The following is a 23,894-nucleotide window of genomic DNA, read 5'->3' as shown; positions in this document are numbered from 1 at the left end:
TGTGCTCAGGCTCAGCCACCACGCCTTTATGAACTACCAAAACCGCAAAACTGGTCCCGCCAAACCGACCAGTGTCCAGATCGCCACCCAACAGCGAGCTACAGCCAGCAATGAAAGGAACTCAACGCATTTCGTCTCAAAAAAGTGCAGAAACTGGAACATATCTGTTCAGCATGAACAACTCGATAATGTTATTCACGGGTACTAGGCAGTCGTGGATCTGGCTGGAATCATCCCACCGGCGCGAGCTCTCCGGTATCGACTGGTAACTGTATGGACGGCTGACCTACGAACAAACGATTGTCAGCCCAATAACTGAACTGTGGAAGATTTGAAAAACCTCCGTTCTGTATTAACAATGAACGTGATTTCTTCAATGAACATGTTTAGCTTTCGCTCTCTGGTCCGCAGAACAGCTCGTACCATGAAAACCGAAATGCGCGCAGCTCGTGTGCTGTCAGAAAATGGCGACCTTTCACCGTGTATCGAAACACTCGCCAGGCCGTGCTGCAAACTATCCATCAATGTTTGATAGCAAATAAACAGACGTCAACATGTACATCCAGAAGGTTTAAGTCGACCCAAACAAAGCGCTTTCTTTACCAATAACTAACGGAAAACGGCGCTGGCTGCGCCTGTCTGGAAAGGCATCGTTAACGCTCGCTCGCGGTCACCAGCTAAGTTGACAAAGTACTCAGAAAACATCAAAAACCGCTCTGCTACCAGCAGGGACAACAAGATTTCAACAACGACAAAAGAAACCGTGCGCTCTGCGAGATCTCGCTTGTTGTTCACTGCATTGGAACTATAACGCTCGGCTGAACACAGGCCTGAAAACTTTTTAGTAAGCAACAGAAGTCAGCAATGGCAAGCTGCTAAGTGATCACAAAAATCAGTCGAGGCACAATCGACCTGGCATCTGGATCTGGTCGAGAGGCCCGAAATTCGCAAACAAATATTTCAACGGGAAAAGGCGGCGTCAGCTGGACAGTTCGAAACGCCACGCCTCCCGCCGACATCGCGCTGCGCCAGTATCGTCTGGTAATGGTAATCGAGCAAATACTAGCCACTCGTGTAGCAACTGTTTAATTCTAACCGACGATAACGAAAACCAAAAATTCTTCAGTAGATAAAGTTAATTAAACAACCTTTAGATATAAAATTTATTGTTAAAGTGTTATAATAAATAAAATAGTTTGTTTTATTTATGTTGTTTTATTTATTCCTGCGGAATATTATAATGCTATAAAATGTGCGGATAAATATAATCATAAATGCGGGAAGTTTCATAAAGCTTGAAAGTAAGAAATAGTTTTTTTTATATTTTTTTGGTATGTGGTGTCTTGTTCTTGTTTATTTTGTATTAACCTTTGAGTATTAACACATACCGTTTTTTATTAAATTAAATAACTCGATTACATTTTTTCAGTTTTATACAGTTTTTCTTACAATATTTTGAAGTAATCACATGTCAGTCAAATTTTAAATATAATAATTTCCTGCTATGCGTTCCAGTTGTACCAACTTATTTCTTTGTAAAATAAAATAAACTACTTTGAAATTAAAATGACAGACACATCTATCACTGTCAAGGATCTTCCGTTGAACAGACTATATATTAATTAGTATGTTATTTCATCCATTCAAGGAGAATATTTAACTTCTATGGTGGCTCAAAAAATTGGAAGTGGATCAGGATGATTTTTTATAAATAGAACACCCTTTATATTATTTCAATTTTGGCTTCATTTCTGATCTTTTACATAATCCTAAAATATGAATAAATATATTTGATAATTTTAGAGATATTAATAAATAAATAAAAAATACATTTCTCAACCTTTTTAAAAATTATTACAAATATCCTACAACTGTCCTGATATCAAACTATATTAGGTATTTACTATGGTCTAAAAATTAGTTCGTTATAAATGTCGTAATCTTGAATCATACAGGGTGTTCAAAATTCTACGCCAAACTTTCTAAAATATAAATGTTTTCTTTGTTTTTCTTGGAACACCTTGTATATTATTTTTATTAGATGAAAGTTAAAAATAAGCATTTTTGTAATGTATTTCAAAATTTTTTAATGGTTTACGTGCCTCTTTCAACGGTAAAATACGAGAAAAAATCATTGGGTGGCTTTGATAAAAATTTACTGTGAAAAATGCCATATAAATATAAAACAGCGAATATCTGCGAAACCGTTAATAATTTGAAACTATTCTGAATAAAAAATATGTTCATTTTTAATTCTCCATCTATAAGAAAAAATAATACACAATTTTAATATACATTTAAAAAAAGCGAAAAAAATTATTTGAGATAGTTTGGCGTACAATTTTGAACACCCTGTATGATTTACGATTACCATATTTATAGGAAAGTAAATAAAAACCAGCTAAAGTAAATATCTAATGAAGTTTTGAAGTGATTCATACGTATTTTAATATTTTTTTTTAAGAAAGGCAAAAATATATATTTTTTGATTTATTTATTAGGATCTTTGAAATATCGAAATATATTTACCCATATCATAGGATTAGCAAAAGTGATATGAAAGGAAGCCAAAATTAAAAATAAAAAATTATCCCTCCCACTCTCACTTTATTGAGTCACCCGTAGATATTCAAATATTTTCCTGAAATGCATCCTAATACATACTTTTAAGTTAACACTTAAACGCAATTCTAGGTTTTTTATTTTGCCCGATGCACTATTTTGCCGGACCTTGTAGATAGCACGCGCATTCACCATTTCGTCAAGATATAAGTTAAAAATCGAAAAAAATATTTGTATAGCAGGCGGCTACTAAATTTAATGTACGTCTACCTTTTCATGCTAAATAACATTTTTACGTGTCTTTTGTAATATTTTAAAAATAGATTTTTTTACATTATTATTATTATAAAGACATATTTCTTTCAAAATGTCCCACAGTTATCGCAGAGGATATTAGTATTATATTTATACGTTGATAGATACACAGTTTGTAATACTATGACGCTAGTAAAAGAACTCACCAAACAGGTTTTCGATCTGTTAAAGCGACAAACTATTTATTTAATCGATGAAAAATCACTAATCAGTATTCACGGAACGTCGTTTTGAGATATTACCAGTCTATTGTTTACTAAATTCTGTATGGTAAACACCGAGATAAAAATAATAATAGGTTATCAACATAATACGAAAAATGATAGTTAAAAGTCAGTAGAATTTAAAATGTTATCAAGTAGCTCGTCGATGGGTGCTGGATTTTGATAATTAGGTAAAAAGTGTTAAGATTATTTTTATCAATATTTACCTTGGTAATGGATTATTTTTTCTGCACGTAATGTTTTACATACACCTTGCCCAACGATTGTGTTTAAAAGTGTACAGCAAATTTTACGGTACTATTTTATTTACTAAAATTATTTTATTACTGTCTTAAATCGTGGATTTTATCTTTTATTATTTTATATTCAAATAGAATAATATGTAAATATTTTGATAAATTACTTGATTATGTTTATATATATATTAATTAAATAATAATGTTATATAAATTAAATAATATTTTAAAAAACTATTAAATTTCAAATGAATTTTATTTGCCTAAGCAATCAAAGATACTTAACTACTGAGACTATCAATTGTTGATATAATATTATTTTGAGTTTAAACTTATCTCTTTAAAAAGCAACTTTTCCAAAGCCAACAATGAATTCACTGAGGCGTCGTTTCTTAGTCACTCTCATTAATATCTTAATTATTAGATATTAATACACCTAGTATTATGGTATTCTGGTACATTGTCGATTTTTTGAATAAAATAACCTTTTTTATCGTATTTTTTATCAGAATGGTCATAATCAAGAGGGCTAGTGATATCGTGTTAGAAAAATAAGCTAATTAAGGTCTTATTTTTTTGTATTTATTATAAATTTGCTAATAACTTTTGTTTGAAAAAAGATATCCAAATGCGGTTTTCGCTGACTTTTTAGGCTTTTATTGCTCTTTAGTATCAGCTAAAATTATATATACTATCGTATTTAATATTTTTGAAAAAAACGCGTAATGTTTGTTAAATTGGAAGACAGCGCCCCTAGCGTCTACGTTCAAAAGCTTATTTTTATTGTTTATGTGGTATAATATAGAGTACGAAACGCTCTTTTAAACGAGCTTTCACTTATTGGATTTCGATCAGCCAGTCCGGAGTTATTAACATTTTTTTGGCAAAATAAAATACTAATTCACCACAATACACCCAAAACACTTTTTAAACAAAATAGAAACAGATCTAACCTTTCCCCACCACTTTATTTGGTCCGAATGGCGGAAAATGTGAACAAAAATATGAAAAATTTAGAAGATTATAAATCCATTATTTATAATATCCGTTATCTGGACAAATTGTCCCTTTTTCTTATTTTAATAGCAGTTGCCTCTAGCAGCCGCTCTAAACGAAAATATTTCAGCAATTTATCATGCTCTCTTAGTTATAGATATTTTTCAGCTCTACGACTAATACTTTCAGTTAAAGCAGGAGCTATTCTTAATTAAGACACCCTGTACAGAGTAAGCCAAAATTGGACGCTTTTAAAAGGGAAACACCCTTTTCTAAAAGATGTCTCAGAAATAAGAGCAAGTATTTTTAACTGGCAATTTCGACGCTGAAACATGCCTACGAGGTTTTTGCGAAAAAAAATTGTTGAAAATTTAAATTTTTGACTTCCGGAAAATTTTCAAAACTTTTTAGTGCCACTTGTTTATTTACCTAGAGATTTCTCTACGGTGTATCTAAACCTTGCAGTGTTGCAACCTCCTGTGTTATCCACATTCTACATAGTTTTACATTTATAAATTCATAGACAAATTTCTACTCAAAAAATTAGGAATGTTAAATTTAATCTTTTATCAATGCTCATTATTAATAATTATAGAAAAAAAACACTTTAATTATTACTTTAACCAAACCAAAACCACCGAAAATTAACTAAAACATTACGTTTATGACGTTTACGAAAATCTTTGTTATGCTGCAAAATAACTTTATTTTCGAATAAATTTAATAAAATGATTCTTCATATTATTCACAATCAGGTCACAAAAAAGAAATTCCTAAAATGTTTATCGTAATTTAGAATTCAATATTCAAAACAGGCTCAATCAATAATCGATTAAAATTTTGTTTTGTTTGTTTCCGCTTAGTATTGCTCTCATTTTTATTTTTAAATTTAATACGGATTTGATTGCTTCGAATATTTAATTTAAAATTGATTGAGCACGGTAATCTGGCTTAATATCGTCGCATAACGCAAGCTCAAAGGACCGAAACGAGTTGACACGCCGAACTTTTGGCTGACGGTTGGCTGTCGATGGCATGGTCGAAATATATATTTAAAATTGTTGTGTGAAACGCTTTGTTTTCTTATAATGCAAAGTAGTTGTTAAGTAGTGATAGAGACAGTATAATTCTCAACATTTATTCAGAAATATATTCAGAAATGTGTACGTGTGCGCTTTTCAGGAATGTTTTGTAAATCAGTGGTTCAAATTGTGATGAAGCCTATATGAAAATAATGTGTTAAGTTAAAAATGGGGACTGTTATTTTAGCAGTTTTTATAATAGCATGTACAAGTAAAGCAGCACAATGAAGTGTATTTAGTTAAGTGTGTATCGAAAAAGAGAACTGTCGCAGTTACATCGATCTGTCATAAGTATCTTTTTTAATGTTGGGTAAGATTTTTAATTTAACTTTTTTAACTTTTAAACATTTAACTTTTAATTCATTTTATGTAATAATATCACAATCTTAAAAATGTAATGCATCTCTGCAAACTCCTCAGGTGTTGTGATTTTATGACTTACTTTTAAACATATACTTTCTTGTCCATATGGCAACACAGTGCGTCGAATTAACTGAAATCCGGGCTTGATCCGGGTAATTGGACGTAGTTGGCGATATCTGCCGGCGGTTCTCAAAATGTTGCGATTATTTTTTTAAATTTTCAAAGTTAAATAATTCGGTTATTTTCAATTTATTTTAAAAATGGTAAAGAGAAAATATGTTTATTTTGACCAGATCTACCACCCCTTACTTGCGTTTATTTCTGGGACACCCTGTAGGAAGATAGACGAAAATTAATATCGATTCGGAGCTGAATTTTTCCCATCAAAAACATGATGGTGAAAACCGTCCATCGATATCTGTTAATATTTCAGGTGCAAGGATATTTTTAAAATGTATTTTTTAACAAATCGCTGTCACTTTTTTGCTATGGAAAATTTTGTATTTTTTAAACGAATTTCCAAAGCACACTTTTTACGTAAATTTAGTTTAGGTATATATATTTTTTTTAAGAAATTAAATTTCTATATTAGCAGTTAAGTGGCAAGAATCCTTATATAATTTTATTACATACTATTAATGTGATATAATATACAGGGTGAGCCAGGTGTATTCAGAAAACTTCGTTAGCATACATATACATACATACATACTGTCATTACTCGCTGACAGTATCTGATACGCATCAGAAAGATAGTCGCATAAGGCGTTTTCTTTCATGACTTTTATGTTAAGCAAATTCAGATAAAATTAAGTGAAAAAGTTACATTCATGTCTAAAATGATTTGTTTTGGAGGGTACGGGGTGTAGAACTTCCTGAACTATAGTCAATATTTAGATGAAAATTAGTGTCTGAGTATTTTTGGCATGAGACAGCGATTTTCGATGTCAATATGACTCCAGCGAAGAGCGCCACCTACATGTTTTTAAATGGTTTGAGGTGTAATAACTTTTCATCCGTCTCTGTATAAAATGCTAGGTCGTAAATCTTCGTTTCAGACTACAGCGTGTACCAGTTTCATTTTTATTTATTTTCGATAATTTCTGAACTAGCGTCCATATCTTGAAAAATTGGTGTCTGGGTGTTTTAGATATGAAATCCGACTGATACTCGTATGACTCCCTACTTATAGAGGCGTAGATAAGTTTTCCGTGCTTTTAACTTTTTTTGTCCGTACCTGTGTTACACTTCTTATAAGAAAAAGAATACATTTTTTGTAGGTCTAATAATATCAACAGGTTTAATTTTGGTAATAATGACGTATTAGACCATTTCGGTTACAAATATCTTGATTATACTCGTAGCGATTTTACTAAGAGAACCTTTTTACGTAAAATACCGCGGAAATGTATATTTTCACTTTCACTACGTGTCACCCCGTAGAGTTAATATTCTACATTTTATTATCCAGTTTTAACTTTATATCACTGGCATGGTTATGTCCAGCCAAGGATTCTGGGAATATTTCCTGTTCCTGGAAGAAGCCACTATATTTTAAAGCACCCTAATGAAAGCACTGGCTAACGCAGATGCGATGTCACAATAGTGTCGCCATTTTGGGGAAGTATCAGTCAGAGGGTTCCTGAAGAAATTGTTTTGCTGGATTTTTGAGCACATGCTGGTAAAATATAGTATCCAAAATTGAATTTACACGCCATTTTCTGCAATTACGACATAATACAAAATTTGATATACGAATGTTTTTAAGTAAGTACCGTTTTTGGAATTAAAAAAACGTGCAAAAGATATCACAATAATTTTATTTTACATGAAAGCCTGTACCTTAATCTACTTTTCTACATAATTTCCGTGAATATTGAGGCACTTGTCATAACGTGGCACCAGTTTTTCAATACCCTCCTCATAAAATTCTGCCGCCTGACTGGTTAACCACTGTATCACAACTTTTTTGACTTCGTTATCGTCTTGAAGACGCTGACCGCCCAGGTGTTTCTTCAAGTGCAGGAATAAATGGTAGTCACTGGGCGCCAGATCAGGGCTGTATGGAGGATGATCTAGAGTTTCCCATTTAAAAGATTTGATGAGATCTTTGGTCCAATTTGCCACATGTGGACGGGCATTGTCATGCAGCAAAACAATACCCTTACTCAACTTGCCACGTCTTTTGTTTTGGATTGCACGGCGCAGATTGTTCAATGTCTCACAATAAGATGCTGCATACATACTTGATTGTCTCATTACGAGGCAGAAACTCCACTAGCAATACTCCTTTTCTGTCCCAAAAAACTGTGCACATGATTTTCCGGGCAGAAATTGTTTGCTTAAACTTCACTGTTTTGGGTGATGATGAATGTCGCCATTCCATTCCATTGTCTAAAAAATCTTCACCTTCATTGTGGTACTGCTCAAGGAAAGTCAATGCACTGCCTAAACGTTGGGTTTTGTGCAAATCCGTCAACATTTTCGGAACCCAACGTGAACACAATTTCCGGTAATTCTCGGTCACAATGCGATACAAAACACTACGAGAACATTGAGGAAAGTACAATGATGAAATTGTAAAGCGTCTGTTTTCTTTCACCTTTTCGTCCACTTTCTGCACCAAATCTTCATTAACGACCGAAGGACGCCCACTCCGTTCTTCATCATGCACATTTGTGCTGCCATCTTTAAATGTTCTCACCCATTTCCTTACCATTCCATCACTCATAATGTTTTGTCCGTAAACTTCACAGATCTCACGATGAATATCGATCGGTTTTACGCCTTTAGCACTAAGAAATCGTATGACAGCCCTACTTCACAATCGGCGGGGCTCACGATTGTCGGAAGCATCTTAAACGCGCGTATACAATGAAGAATCAGACTGTACTGGCGTCTGTGCATAGACAAGAGATGTAGGTAACCAGCGCGCATGCGCGGAACGCCGACCGTAGCGCTGCGGCGGCGGAATCGCAAAACGGTACTTACTTAAAAAACATGCCTCGTATGTCCCATTGGACTGATTTTGAATTGTTACCTGTTCAGTTTTAATTTAAAAATAAACTAGTCAAAACGAATTATCGGGATCACTTCGATAAATTTTGTTTAAACACAGAAAATATAGTTATTTAAACCTATATAAACTTAGCAATATGTTCCTTAGGAATTAAGTTTAAATGTAGTGTATGCACACCTTGGCGTTCACGATAAAAAAAAAGCTGTCAAACTGCTGAAAATTGTATTTTTAACATTATGGATGATTACATCTGCCGTACGCTGACGAAGTATTTGATACCTCAGAAGATGGTCAAGCAAGGCGTTTTCTTTCATGAGCTTTTCTGTGACTGAAAAGCCGGATACGTGATGTTATCTGTCTACCGTACTCCAGACATTCAAAAATCTCATTACTCTGTTGCCTCCTCACTTTTTGGTTGTCGCTGTTAACTGAGTTTACAACTCTTCTCCATTCCGTTCTATTGTGAGCTGTTTCTTTCCACTCATTTTGTTTGTTAATCCCCTATAAGTTTTCGTGGAAAATATCCTTGTATCTTTTGAGTTGTCCACCCGGCCTCCACTTACCGTCCACAAGCTCACCGTAAAGCAGAGATTTTGGTATGCGGTTTTCTTGCATTCTGCATATGTGACCAGCCCATCTTAAGCGGCATTTTGTAATCATTACTTCAATACACTCGCAGTTAGCTTTTTCAAGGACCGATACGTTTGAGGCATGATGGAACCATTTGATTCTTAAGAGTTGTCTAAGATGTCTCTGTTGCAACTTGTTTAATGCGTTCATGTGTCGGCGGTTCGGCATCGGCACCCAGGATTCCCTTCCATATAACATGGTGAGAATTATTATAGCTCGGTACACTGCGAGTTTTGTTTTTGTGCTCAAGTTATGATTGTAGAAAATCCTGTCTTTTAATTTCCACAATGCTCTTGAGGCGCTGCTAATCCTGTGCTGAATTTCAGAGTCGATAGTAGCCCTTTCCGAAATCAAACTGCCGAGGTAATTGAATTCCGCAACATATTTCAATAGTTCTTCTCCGATCTTTATAGCATTGTTGTGATCCTCCGGGGGAGTGCACATGATTTTAGTTTTATTGATGTTCAGCTTAAGTCCCAAAGCCTCGTATGCCAGACATGTATATGTGTTCAACATTTCAATTCAAACGTTTGCAATTGCTGTAACGTATTTGCAACTAGAGCACAGTCGCCAGCGTATTGAAGTTCTGTGATGCATTTTGTACGCGTTTTTGCCCTGAGTCTTTTTATGTTGAACAGGCCGCCGCGCCGTTGTATCTGTATCTAATGCCCAAACCTCTCTGCAGTTTGCTGTCCACTATAATGAAGAGCGCTGCAATGAATATATTGAAAAGGAGAGGCGCTAAGACACATCCCTGCCTAACGCCTGTGTTTGTTAGGAAGGGATCACTCAGTGATCCATGATAATGACACTCTTGACTTGTTGTTATAGGGCTTTTACACACTGTAATAAATTTGTTGGGTACTCCGAACTTTTTCATAATTGCCCAAAGTGCATCTCTGCTCACAGAGTGGAAGGCTTTTTTTGTTAGATCGATGAATGCAACATAAAGTTTAGACTGCTGCTCTTTTACTTTTTCCTGTAATTGGCGGATGGGGAATATGGAATCGACGGTATGGATGACTACAATATGTATCGCAAACAATGTTAAACCATTTCTATCTTAATTATTGGCAACGGAAATATTTTTTTCCTAATAATGTGTGTGTCCTCCGCGGTTTCTACGCACTTCTGCACACCGATCTGGCAAAAACTAAATGAGACTCCGAATAATCTCTTGAGGAACAAATTTGTAATCTTCTCTTTAGTGGGATTGATTCAATAGGATTGAGATTAGGTGTATTATTTATATATTATATATATTAGCAGGTCAATCCATAATTGTGATATTGGACTTTTAGGTATCGAGTAACTACTCTTGCAGAATGAGGCCTGTAGAATGTAAGATTAATTTTTGACCATGCTTAGCAGCAAATGGAATAACATATGGTTCAAGAATCTCATCTCTGTATCGTGCAACATTAATTATGGCGTCTAGAAAACATGCAAGTCCGCACTCACTTTTAAAGTTATACCTCCCCATACCATGACGGAACCTTCACCAAAATGAATTGCTTCTCTGACTGTTGTATCCAGATACCCTTCATACGGTCTTCTGTATACTCTCCGAACATCATTATGGCTTCGACCGTAAAAAGAAAGCGCCTCCACTTATTCACACCCCAGTGAAGATGTTCTTGAGCAAATATCCTTCGTGCCCTACAATGATCAACAGCTGCTCGCCTTGATCGAATTTTAACTTCATGCATTCTATTTATTACAGTCTGGGTTGAAATTCGAGTTCTTGTGGCGGTTTTGTAGGTTCCTGTGGCGATTTTGTGTAAGATTTTGTAGGTTTCTTGCGGTAAGTATTCTTTCACGAAGAGCGGCTTGAAAAAGATACCGATCTTCTGGCCTCGTTGTCCGCCTTACTCGTTGAGGATATGGTCTGCGGACCACAAAACCATATTCTCTGCGTCGATTCCATAGTCTGGAAATGAGCGATTGTAACATGAAAAAGCTGTGAGACGTATCGTTGCGACCGACCCTCCTGCAATAAAGTTGTGGCTCTGATTTCTTCTTCAATATTTAAACGCCTTCTAACACACCTTGGTCTTCCCAAAACATCAAAATTTGTCATATTTAATACCAATTTTGACGATCAAGAAGGCAAAATCAAACTAAATAAGAAATAGATTTTATGGAATGTATGGGTCTTCGAGTGCGTTTTTATTGTTATTTTTTTATGACGGGTACATAGTAATACAGATACACATATATCTAATCCCTAATTCGTTTTGATTAGTTTATTTCTTCTTCTTTTATTGTTTCAAATATTTATTATAGTTTTTTCTCTGCATATTTTCCTTATCCCACGAATTGGTGTAACTGGCATTTTAGTGAAGTATTGTTTTACCTGGTACTACCTAGTATTCGTAGTATTTTTACCACTAAGAGTAGAATATAACATACTAGATCAGGTTTGTTTTACATTGCTGTTGATATAATTTGATGTGATCGAAAATTTTATAAATTTACAATTTACTATTTTAGAAAGGAGAAAAGCTGTAAATCTTTTTGAAAGACCATCTATTAATCCATTGTTGGCTATATACATAATGAACAAGATTGGTTTAAAACTAACGGAAAATACGTTTAAACATGAGAATATGCAAAAGTTGATGAATTCTGGGGAGAAATTCGATGCAGTCATCGTGGGACAATTCTTAAACGACGCTCTTAAAGCACTTGCCTATCATTTTGAGGGACACTTAATATTATTTAGTTCTGTTGGCACAAGTACTTGGGTAAGTTTTATATTCCAAAGCATTTCTCTCCAAAGACTATAATATTACTTATGATAGTAATGTTTGTTTTAAACTATTCTAAGAAATTAATCCCAAAGTTAACATGAGAATTTTCTTTCATCTGTAATCATCTAAATTTTTTAAAAAAGTCCTTCCTTATATTGACCATTAAACGTTAAAAATATACACCAAATCACTATACAACTCAATGACTAAAGAATACAGGGACATATAACGTCCATATACGGGCTGCAGCAGAATTTGTTACATTAGACGCCATCATATTGGATCATACGGATGAGTCACCACCTCGTCAACGGCGACAATTTTAGCGATTTTTAATAATTTGTTGTATGTAGTGAACTTTGTATATACTTTATTACAAGGGTGATGGTGTTCAGCTTTCAAGTATAAAAGACGCAATGATAAGAAAGAGCTAGGAGTTGGGTTAAGTAGAGTTAGTTAGCGTTTCTCTTAAGTAAATAAACAGTCCACTCCACATTTTTAGCGTTTTTTTATTGAATTTAATAATTATTTTTCTGATACTATATGTACTTGATATGTGCTAATCTGCACATATCAAGTACATATACCAATACACATTAGCACTGGTGGAAGGCAGCAGTTCCATCAAAATCGGGTTATGGCGTAAAAACGGTATAGCACCGAACACAAGAAGGCGACAAGCAACAGTTTGGCGGACTCGGCTTCTGCACTGCGGTACAGAAAAGGAACGGAACCCTTACTGTACAAATAACTTCCAAAACATCCTAATGGCAGACGAAAACAAAAACACGGCCCTCAGTCCGGGGCACCTCTTAAGTGAGGAGAGGGTGCGAAGAATCCCCCCGTCGTCGACTGTTAGAAACTATAGAAGTGACCAAAAAGTAAAAATAAAAGTATACAATTCTAAAATACGTATTGCGACCTGGAATGTGCGCAGTCTGTACATGGCCGGTAAACTGGCAAATGTCGAGACAGAGATGCGCAGAATGCAAATTGATATATTGGGGATGAGTGAAGTAAGATGGCCTGGATCAGGTAAACAAGCAACTAATAACGGCGTCATTTACTATTCAGGAGGGACAGACACGTTTCATCAATACGGAACTGCCATACTTGTAAGCAAGGACATAGATAGGTCGGTTATGGAGTTCATACCCTTTAATGATCGAGTTATGCTATTGAAGTTACAAACTACACATCGAACACTGAACATAATACAAGTATATGCCCCAACAAACGACAAAAGTGACGCAGAGGTTGAAGATTTCTACTCAACATTAGAGGAGGCGATGAAACTCACAAAGAAGGGTGAAATAAATATGGTCATGGGAGATTTCAACGCGAAAATCGGTTCCGGAAGAGAGAATGATGTCGTAGGAGAGTACGGCCTAGGCACACGAAATGCGAGAGGTGACAAACTTATCCAGTTCTGTATAGAATCGAATTTATTTATTGCTAACACATTCTTCAAACAACATCCTAGAAGACTATACACCTGGAAATCTCCTGCTGATAAAAAAGGCCGTACCATAAGGAATCTGATCGATTTTATACTTGTTGGACAAGAACTGAAGAAATACGTGCAATCAGTAAAAACATATCCTGGCGCAGACGTTAATAGCGACCACAATCCCGTCGTTATGGATTTCCGAATGAGAAGATTCAAAAAGATCGCTAAGACGCAACCAACTCCTAGAATCAACACTAGAAAACTGCGGATACCGGATGTACACACTCAAGTGAGTTCCAGAATCGAATATGAAATGACAAAAATCCAAAATGAAAAACAACTGGATATAATGGAAACCTGGAATAGGATAAAAACCTCCATAACTCTTATTCAGGAAAATGACATTGGCCACCTTGAAACTAATGTGAAAAAAGAATGGATGACTCCTGAAATCCTAGAACTCATGAATGAAAGGAGAACCCATAAGGCAAATCCAGCATTATATGCTGAACTAAACAAAAGGATTAGAAGAAAATGCAGAGATGCAAAGGAACAGTGGATGACCGAGAAGTGTAGTGAAATCGAAAATCTTCAAGAAAAATACGACACATTCAATTTACACAAGAAGGTGAAAGAAATGGTAAACTGTAACAAGAAACGTTCCACAGCTATCTTACGGTACCAAAATAATGACATCATCTTAGGAATAGAGAATAAACTACAACGATGGAAAGAATACGTAGAAGAACTATTTAATGATAGCAGACCGAACCCTCCACCGAAAGCGGATGAAAACATGAACGAAAAAGGACCTGAAATTACCAAAGACGAAGTAATTCACGCAATAAGATCCCAAAAAGACGGAAAAGCAACTGGCCCAGACCATATTCATGCCGAAGTTATAAAACTGATGGCTGAACAGGACGGAAGGGGGTTGCAACTGCTGGTATTCATATTCAATACAATCTACCGTACAGGCACTATCCCAACGGATTGGCTACGCTCGACATTTATTACCCTTCCAAAGAAAACCCACGCTTCGAACTGCGATGAATACCGCATGATAAATCTGATGTCCCATGTCCTCAAAATATTTCTCAGAATAATTCACACCAGAATTTGTAAAAGATGCGAATACCAACTAGACGAAACTCAATTTGGATTTCGCAGTGGCCTAGGTACTCGTGAGGCGTTATTCGGATTAAACGTTATCACTCAGCGTTGCAGAGACATGAATGTCAATGTAATCGCTTGTTTTATAGATTATAGAAAAGCCTTTGACTGCGTTAACCATCAAAAACTTATAGAAGTCCTCAAAACAACCGGAATAGATAGAGAAGAAATTCGATTGATTACAAATCTCTACTGGCAGCAAAACGCAGTGGTTAAAATTGAAGGAACATCGTCAGAAGAAATCACGATTAAACGAGGTGTAAGACCGGGCTGTGTGAGGCTATCTTCAAAGAAGCTCTAGAAGGAATCGAATGTGGAATTAAGATTAACGGGAAAGTGATCAATAATATCAGGTATGCCGACGATACAGTTGTGCTGGCCGAGAATGAACAAGATTTGCAGAGGCTAATGAAAGAATTAGTTCGGCATAGTGAAAACTGCGGTCTCCTCATAAATACCACAAAAACGAAGGTTTTTGCATTCACCAAAACACCTGTGCAGATTCACCTGGATATCAACGGTGACCCAGTAGAGCAAATGTCTTCATACAAGTATTTGGGGTGTATTGTAAATGATCAATGCGACCCGAAGAAAGAAATTAGAAGCCGCATAGAACAGGCTAGAAAAACATTTATAAATATGAGACAATTTTTCACAAGGTCAGATTTGAGTTTGGAGCTACGGGTACGCATGATCAGATGCTACATTTTTTCAGTTCTCCTGTACGGGTGTGAGAGTTGGACTTGACATATCGTTGGAAAAAAACTAGATGCCTTCGAAATGTATATTTACTGCCGTATGTTAAGAATATCATGGGTCCAAAGAGTTTCAAATGTGGAGGTTCTTAATCGAATGAGAAAACAGAAAGAACTCATGCTTACCATCAAAGAAAGAAAAACACGCTACATAGGCCACATAATGAGGGGTAAAAAGTATGAACTTCTCAGATTAATAATTGAAGGCAAAGTCCAGGGCAAAAGATCTATCGGCAGACGCCAGAATTCCTGGCTAAAGGACATTTGTAGATGGTTTGGTTGCTCATCAATCGACATATTTCGTATGGCTGTATCTAGAATGACGTTAGCTATTTGGATCGCCAACCTTCGAAAGGAGATGGCGTCGTAAGAAGAAGATGTGCTAATCGTCGATACTAGTTTTCTACCTTTTGTTAACATTTTAATACGTTTTTTTTTTCGTAATTAATTAGCATGATATCACTGACCGCCTACACCGTAGGCGTAGTCAAAGCATTTATCAAAAATATATATATCCCATTAAGCAGCTAAGTTAAGAAAAACATATGGCCACGGCACTATTTGGAGCCATGGTAACAATTTGGGCTCGGGTGTTATATTACGTCCATATATTCTTTAGTCATTGATAAAACTCTAAAGATAAAAGAAAATAACCACTATAGAACTGAAATTCAGGTAAAATAATAATGTGAAGAAGCGTGGCGACATCTGCCGCAGAATGAACGAAGCGAGTTCTGTATTACCGATGGTGATTCGAATTTCTAGAATCAAAAAGAACGTTACAGATATCCCCGGGACGAAAATTACTAGAACATCAGCTGGAGTATTTAAAGCACTTCCCGCTCTCGAAAAAGTTAGTTTTAAACACGGTTTTTGAAATAAACGAATTAGCGACTAATTGGTGAAGGAGCTAGAAAAAGATATCAGTGTGTTGTATTTAATTTGTATTGTGTTTATAGTTGGAAAATAGTGTTGTTCTGGACCCCCGGAGAGTCCGTAACAATAATATGGCACTGCACAATTTATTTAGTGGAAATATTCTCAACGATATAAAAGTAATATGGGGGGGGGGGTATATTGTGAATTTGATTTAATTTGTATAAGCAATTTTTGTGGAAGAATAGGACAAATCAAAAGCAATTTTATGAAAATACCAGTGTTTGCGATTAAATTAAGTGGACTGTATTATTTTCATAGGTGCGGCTCGTGAAAAAATGCGTTTTGCGATATGATATTTTGCGGTTCGAACACTTCTCTTCGACTCTCTCGTCGTACTACTGCATCCGCGTGAAGCGGGCGAACAAAAAATTACGCGACAAAAAATATATTAAATATAAAAATACCTTATTTTAATCCTAAACAACCAGTTTATTTAAATATTAACTCATTTTTTATGCCCTTTCTTAATAAAATTTACGCTCCTTATATTCCATTGCATGAGAGACCGTAAAAGAATAGAGTGGATACGACAAAAGACCCAGATGATAGATGTCATCCACAGAGTCAAATCCCTCAAATGGCGATGGGCAGAACAACAGATGGACCACAAAAATTACAGCATAGTACCTACTAGGAATTAAGGGACCTAGAGGAAGACCAAACCTGAGATGGGATCATAATATTAGGAAATTAGAAGGGATAACTTGAGCCCGCATAGCTAACAATAATCAACGATGGGCCCAAATACAACAAATACAAAGAGAGTATATAAGGGAGACTACACCATAATTGGAAATGGATGAATAAGCTGAAAATGATGATGTTGATGATATTCCCCTAATTCATCATATATAGACCATTTTACACTGATAATGTATATACATATACTGCCATTACTCGCTGACGAGTATTCGACACGCATCAAAAGATGGTCACGCAAGGTGTTTTCTTTCATGAGCTTTTCTGTGACTAAAAAGCCCGATACGTGATGTTATTTGCCTACCGCACTCCGGACATTCAAATATTTCATTGCTTTGTTGCCTCCTTGCTTTTTGGTTGTCGCTGTTAACTGAGTTTACAATTCTTCTCCATTGAGTTCTATTGTAAACTGCTTCTTCCCAATGATTCTGCATGTTAATCCCCTTTAAGTTTTCGTGGAAAATGTCCTTGTACCTTTTGAGTTGTCCACCCGGCCTTCTCTTACCGTCTACAAGCTCACCGTAAAGCAGAGATTTTGGTATGCGGTTTTCTTGCATTCTGCATACGTGACCAGCCCATCTTGAGCGGGATTTTGTAACAATGACTTCAATACTCTCGCAGTTAGCTTTTTCAAGGATCGATACGTTTGAGACATGGTGTAACCACCGGATCTTAAGAGTTGTCTAAGATGTCTCTGTTGCAACTTGTTCATGTTGCCTTCATGTGTCGGCGGTACGGCACCCAGGTTTCGCTCCCATATAACATGGTGGGGATTATAATTGCTCGGTACACTGCCAGTTTCGTTTTTGTACTCAAGTCATGATTGTAGAAACCCCTGTCTTTTAATTTCCAGAATGCTCTTGAGGTGCTGCTAATCCGGCGCTGAATTTCAGAGTCGATATTTGCCTTTTCCGAAATCAAACTGCCGAGGTAATTAAATTCCGCTACATATTCCAATAGTTCCTCTCCGATTTGTACAGCATTGTTATGATCTTCCGGGGGAGTGCACATGATTTTGGTTTTGTCGATGTTTAGCTTAAGGCCCAAAGCCTCGTACGCCCAGGTATATACGTTCAACATTTCTTGTAATTGTTGTAACGTGTTTGCAACTAGAGCGCAGTCATCAGCGTATTGAAGTTCTGTGATGAATTCTGTACGTGTTTTTGCCCTGAGTCTTTTTATGTTGAACAGACCGCCATCATATCTGTATCTAATGCCCAATTCTCTCTCCTGCAGTCTGCTGTCCACTATAATGGAGAGCGCTGCCATGAATATGTTGAATAGGAGAGGCGCTAAGACACATCCCTGCCTTACACTTCCACAACTACCACACAACATACCACAACTCCTGTATTAGTCAGGAAGGGATCGTTCAGTGATCCATGATGTGACACTCTTGACTGGTTGTTGTTATGGAGGCTTTTACACACTGTAAGAAATTTGTTGGGTACTCCGAACTTTTTCATAATTGCTCAAAGTGCATCTCTGTTCACAGAGTCAAAGGCTTTTGTTAGATCGACGAATGCAACATAAAGTCTAGACTGCTGCTTTTTTACTTTTTCCGGTAGTTGGCGGATGGAAAATATGGAATCGACGGTGCCACGGTTGGTGCGAAAACCCGTTTACGATTCTGGAAAGATTTTTTCTATATGTGGGTGAAGGCGATTTGACATAATTTTTGAAAGAATTTTTCCTCCGATAGCCAATAGTGAAATTCCCCGGTAATTTTCGCAGTCTGATGCACTTGCTGTGTTCTTAAATATATTCACTATATTCGCGTTGCAAAAGTCCTGAGGTACCTCTCCGCTTTCCCATATGACATCGAAGAGAGCCTCAAGATGACCAATAAGTTCTTTACTTGCACACTTATAGATTTCCGCCAGGATCGCGTCAGTGATAATGCAATAAAATAATAAAGGAATATTATTATTTTTTAATTATTAATCCTAATCCGATACTTAAATATTTTTTTGTAGAAGGAATGTCGTCTATGTTCTTTAGTGGGTATCTTGCTTATCTGTAAATCTGTCTTTTGCGAATAATTTTTACAGTTACAGAGAATGTACCTTCTTGTATTCTAGTTCTTTGCTCGAGTATACAATGGAGAACTCCATTCAAAAGATCCCCATTTTGCGACTTCTGCTTATCACGAATTCCCAAAAACAAAATTTACTCGTCATTCTAAATGGTTGAAATGAAGTGGAGAAAATAAAAGTTATCAATTAAATTTTAACACAACGTAATTGAAAACATGTTATTGTGTAGGAAATTATTGTATATATGTATACATTCCATAATTGATGTATAAACATCGATTACTTTCATTTTTTTATGATCTTTCTATTATTGTCCATTTAAGTAATTTTCCGTATTTTAGGTAGTTAATGTATAAGAAATGTATATGTCGCACTCACTTAGTGTAATTGTCCGTTTCATGAAATGGATATACCCACTTCGCGAACTGGTTAGGTTAGGTTAGGTTCGCGAACTGGCTAGGTTTCAGTTCGCGAAGTGGATATCCATTTCATGAAACGGACAATTACGCTAAGTGGGTGTGACATATATAAACACTGCGTATTTAATAAATAATATCGATTACTTTTATCCTTTTATACATAGTTTAATTATCATTTTTCTATAATTGTCAATTTTGAGTAGTTTTCCACATGTAGACTATTTATATATAGTATAAATTTTATTACAGGTAAACCATCTCGTTGGTAATCCATCTTTACCATCATATACGCCAGAAATGCTTATGAGTTTTCCAGCAAGAATGACCTATATTCAGCGATTGAAAAACGTCCTATTCAACACAATTTACAATATAAATCAATTGATTTTGTTTTATCCACAGCAAAATCAACTCTTAAAGAAGTACATTTCAGACGATATCGATTTACACGATGCTTTATTCAATGTTTCTTTGGTACTGTTAAATAGTCACGAAAGTGTTTCATTTCCATCATCTTCCGTACCATGCATGAAGCTTATAGGTAACTTACATAAAATATAATTCTTGTTATAATAATAACTTTTTGGCGTTTGCGTTTCAGGAGGTTTTCACGTTAAACCGCCTAAAAAGCTTCCTACAGATTTACAAGAATTTTTAGATAATTCTACGCAAGGGGTTGTTTATTTCAGCATGGGTTCTAATGTTAATAGTAAAGATATGCCTAAAAATTTGAAATCCAGTATCTTGAAAGCTTTTTCAAATTTAAAAGAAAATGTTTTGTGGAAGTATGAGGACCAAACGTTAACCGATTTGCCAAAAAATGTGAAAATAGGAAAATGGTTTCCACAACAAGACATATTGGGTAAGATTGTAAGCATTTTTCCCATGAATATCTTTTTGAACAGGAATAAGTTTAGTGTTTAAAAAACTGACTTTAATGATTTACTTTTAACTGATTTTAACTTTCCGTGGTGAAAAGGATTTTGTTTAATTTCTACTTAAATGACACCTTTTCTATAATTTATTATTAAAGAGCGTTCATACGAGTCTAGTCAACTGATCACGATCATCAAATCACTTGATTTCATTGCGCACGAATGTAATATGACTGTCTAAACACGTAAAATCATATCAATTGTTTACAATGACTAAAAAATACAAGGACATGTAACGCCCATATTCGGACTGCAGCAAAATTTGCGATGTTAGACGCCATTTTAACGAATGAGTCATGAGCTGGTCATCAGCGACAATCTGGTTAAATTTTTAATAGTTTGTATATAGTGAACTTTGTATAATCCTTATTACAATAGTGATTAGTTGTTCAGTTTTCAAGTGTAAAAGCCGCAGCGATAAGAAAAAGTCAGTTTCCTTTCTTTGCAGACTACATACTATAAAACTCTAATTGGGATTATATTTTTAATTATTTCAAAGTAGGTTTACAAATTGTTTTAGGTCATACTTCTTCTTTGTTTTTTCTTATTTTTATAAAAGTGTTTATTTGTAACTATCTAACATGTATTTATTATCAATCAAAAATGCCTAGTATCTAGACCTACCAAAAATCGCAATCTCGAAAGTAACGTATCGACTGTAACGGGAGCATCAACGACCGATCAAAACGCGACAGATCAAAACTCGACCCTACGAGCACTCCAGCAGTCGCGCAACCACTGGCACTGGAGCGAAACACGTCGAGGTATAGGTCGTTACCAGTTACATCTCTTCGCGACAAATGAACACGCGACTCTAGGAGCGCAGCGGCTGGAACGAAACACGTCGCGATCGAGGCCGTGCGTCGCTACATAGGTACCAGTTACTACTGTTCGTGACCGACGAAATCACTACTTTAGGAGCGCGACAGCTGGAGTAAAACACGTCGCTATGCGGTTACTGCGGTTCGACCCAACTCCAAGAGCGATTATAAATAATTTATTTGCAAATTATAAATAATTCACAATTTCGCCGTTATTATGATCGTCGTTCTTTAGTAACAAGTTCCTGATTCGTTTTGGAACGTGACACGACGGACGTTGCAAAAAATACCACTACAAAATCGCGTTACTCAAATACCGACACATCACTAGTTTGAAGTATAGCTTTACAGAAAATAAAAGAAAATTTTTTACATCAAATGTGTAAACGCTTAAAAGTCCGTTGTACTCCTGTGGAATAATAAAAGCAAAATAAAAGTCTAATTCACTACCATACACCAACACAAACATCTGCGGATGATAATGGATAAACATGGTTAGGCGAAACGTGCGTCCAGTGTTAAAAGTAAATTGTTTTGGTGTATCGCAGTGAATTAGTGTTTTATTTTGTTATTGTAACAGCAAATGTTTCAACCTCCAATCGTAATGAATTCCTGTGACTTGATCAGTTCTCCTGACTCGAGAAAACGCGCCTTTATGGTATGGTATTATTTTATTAAATTTAATTCTTTCAGCACATCCCAATGTCAAATTATTTATTACACACTCGGGATACGCTAGCACCATTGAAACCGTATATCATGGCGTACCAATCGTAGCCATCCCCATATTTGGAGACCAAGCCATGAACGCTGTGCATGCAGAGACTAAAGGTTTCGGAATATATTTGCCCTGGCATAAAATTACAGAACAAAGCTTTATTACAACTATACGTGAAGTGATTGATAATCCTAAGTATAGTATATGATGTAATTTTATTAATAATGTATTAAATACTGTTGTTTCATTTTCAGATTTAAAGAAGTAGCCATGAAAAAATCGGTACTAATGAGAGACAGAGAGACTGCACCTTTAGATAGCGCCATCTACTGGATAGAGTATATTTTAAGACATGATGGAGCTCGTCATTTACGAGTATCTTCGTTAGAACTATCTTGGTATCAGTATTATATGTTAGATATTTATGCGCCATTGGCAGTTTTTATTTACGTCCTCTATTTTGTAGTGAAAAAATTCTTAATGTTACTATTTTTTAGGGTAAAACAAAAAGTAAAAATTTTATAACATATCGTGCAAAAATGCTATTTATTATATAATTGTTATACAGGCAAACTGTAAATATGTATTTTTTGTATTAAAAATTGTGATGTTGATAAGTATGTTCATTTAGTAAACCATTCACGGAATTTTTTTTAACAATATCTTACCACTTGAAATTAGAGATTTTCATGATTTATAAATAGATAAAAAAATTAAGAAAAGAAGTCAGTAACAGGTTGTTCTCACTACTTTTCTTCACTTTTGTTCTGTTACTTCTTTTTAATGCAATTTTTAATTTATTACTTCTTTTTAATGCAATATTATACCATGAGAAATGCTATCCAGATTAAACTGTTTTTTTATCATCTTTCATCTTATGATCATATATACATTGCAATAAAAATATACCCAAATAGAATTGCCGAGTTCGGCTATTTTCGGAGTCCAATTATGCTCTAGTTTAAGCTATGTTTATACAACCGGGCCTCAGCAAAAAAGTAGAAAACGCGGTGGTTAACTAACCTAACCCTTTTAGGGATATTAGTTTGAAAAACATTATTTTAAATAGTTACAGCAGAAGTTGGGTACATCTAGACATCGAGATAGCGGCCTGCATGCAATGGTAGTACTTTCGTACCACCGAGGCACAACTATCGATAGTAAATAAAGGCTTTTTCGGCTAGCCCAAATTATATAATGGAAAATAAATTTATTGCAGTTTTTAGGTATATAATAAAATTATATAAGAGTTGCTTGCCTTGAACTGCTAATATAGAAATTACTTCCACGCTGTGTTCGACATAATGTGGATCAACCTGCTCTCACTACCGGTTTCGGGGCCCTACCCCATCATCAGATGAGCTTGGGTCGTTTCCATAACTCGCGATGCGGGACTTAATATCTTACCGCTACTTTACGACAAGTCGTGTTTATATACTCTGCGCTGTGCTCGACATACTGTGGAATCGACCCTAGCTCACCTGATGATGGGGTAGGGCCTCGAAACCGGTAGTGAAAGCAGGTTGTTCTATATTAACCGTTCAAGGCAAGAAACTCTTATATAATTTTACAATAATTAAATATATATCAAGATGGAAACTATAAAAAGTAAACAACACAAAAGTTAACAATACAAAGTAAATATACACTAAATATAATAAAATTATTAAAAAATATAAACTACAATATATTATTAAAAAAAAACATCGCTAATCAAAGACTAACTACACACGATATACAACACTATATACAATCAAAACTTTTGAACT

At 35.4% G+C, this 23,894-nt stretch overlaps 1 protein-coding gene across 1 annotated transcript; it reads left to right on the top strand.

Annotated features, from left to right (window-relative positions):
- Positions 1-110: 110 nt before the first annotated feature.
- LOC115875680 (UDP-glucuronosyltransferase 2B31-like) lies at positions 111-22,795 on the top strand. Its single transcript, XM_030891212.1, has 8 exons — positions 111-265; positions 7,059-7,168; positions 7,451-7,459; positions 11,921-12,174; positions 19,901-20,192; positions 20,253-20,513; positions 22,101-22,320; positions 22,380-22,795. Exons 1-8 carry the CDS (start codon positions 111-113, stop codon positions 22,648-22,650), a joined length of 1,572 nt encoding a protein of 523 aa, XP_030747072.1. The 3' UTR covers positions 22,651-22,795.
- Positions 22,796-23,894: the final 1,099 nt, after the last annotated feature.

Source organism: Sitophilus oryzae, unplaced genomic scaffold (assembly GCF_002938485.1).
Source record: "Sitophilus oryzae breed Bouriz unplaced genomic scaffold, Soryzae_2.0 scaffold_1393_pilon_pilon, whole genome shotgun sequence".
Taxonomy (NCBI): Eukaryota; Metazoa; Arthropoda; class Insecta; order Coleoptera; family Curculionidae; genus Sitophilus; species Sitophilus oryzae.
This window is presented reverse-complemented; position numbering and strand designations above follow the sequence as displayed.

Excerpts from the sequence above, each read along its gene's own strand:
- LOC115875680 (XM_030891212.1), top strand. The coding sequence starts at position 111 with ATGAAAGGAACTCAACGCATTTCGTCTCAAAAAAGTGCAGAAACTGGA. Across the intron at positions 20,193-20,252 it reads ACCATGCATGAAGCTTATAG|GAGGTTTTCACGTTAAACCG; the intron begins GTAACTTACATA and ends TTTGCGTTTCAG. Across the intron at positions 20,514-22,100 it reads TCCACAACAAGACATATTGG|CACATCCCAATGTCAAATTA; the intron begins GTAAGATTGTAA and ends TAATTCTTTCAG.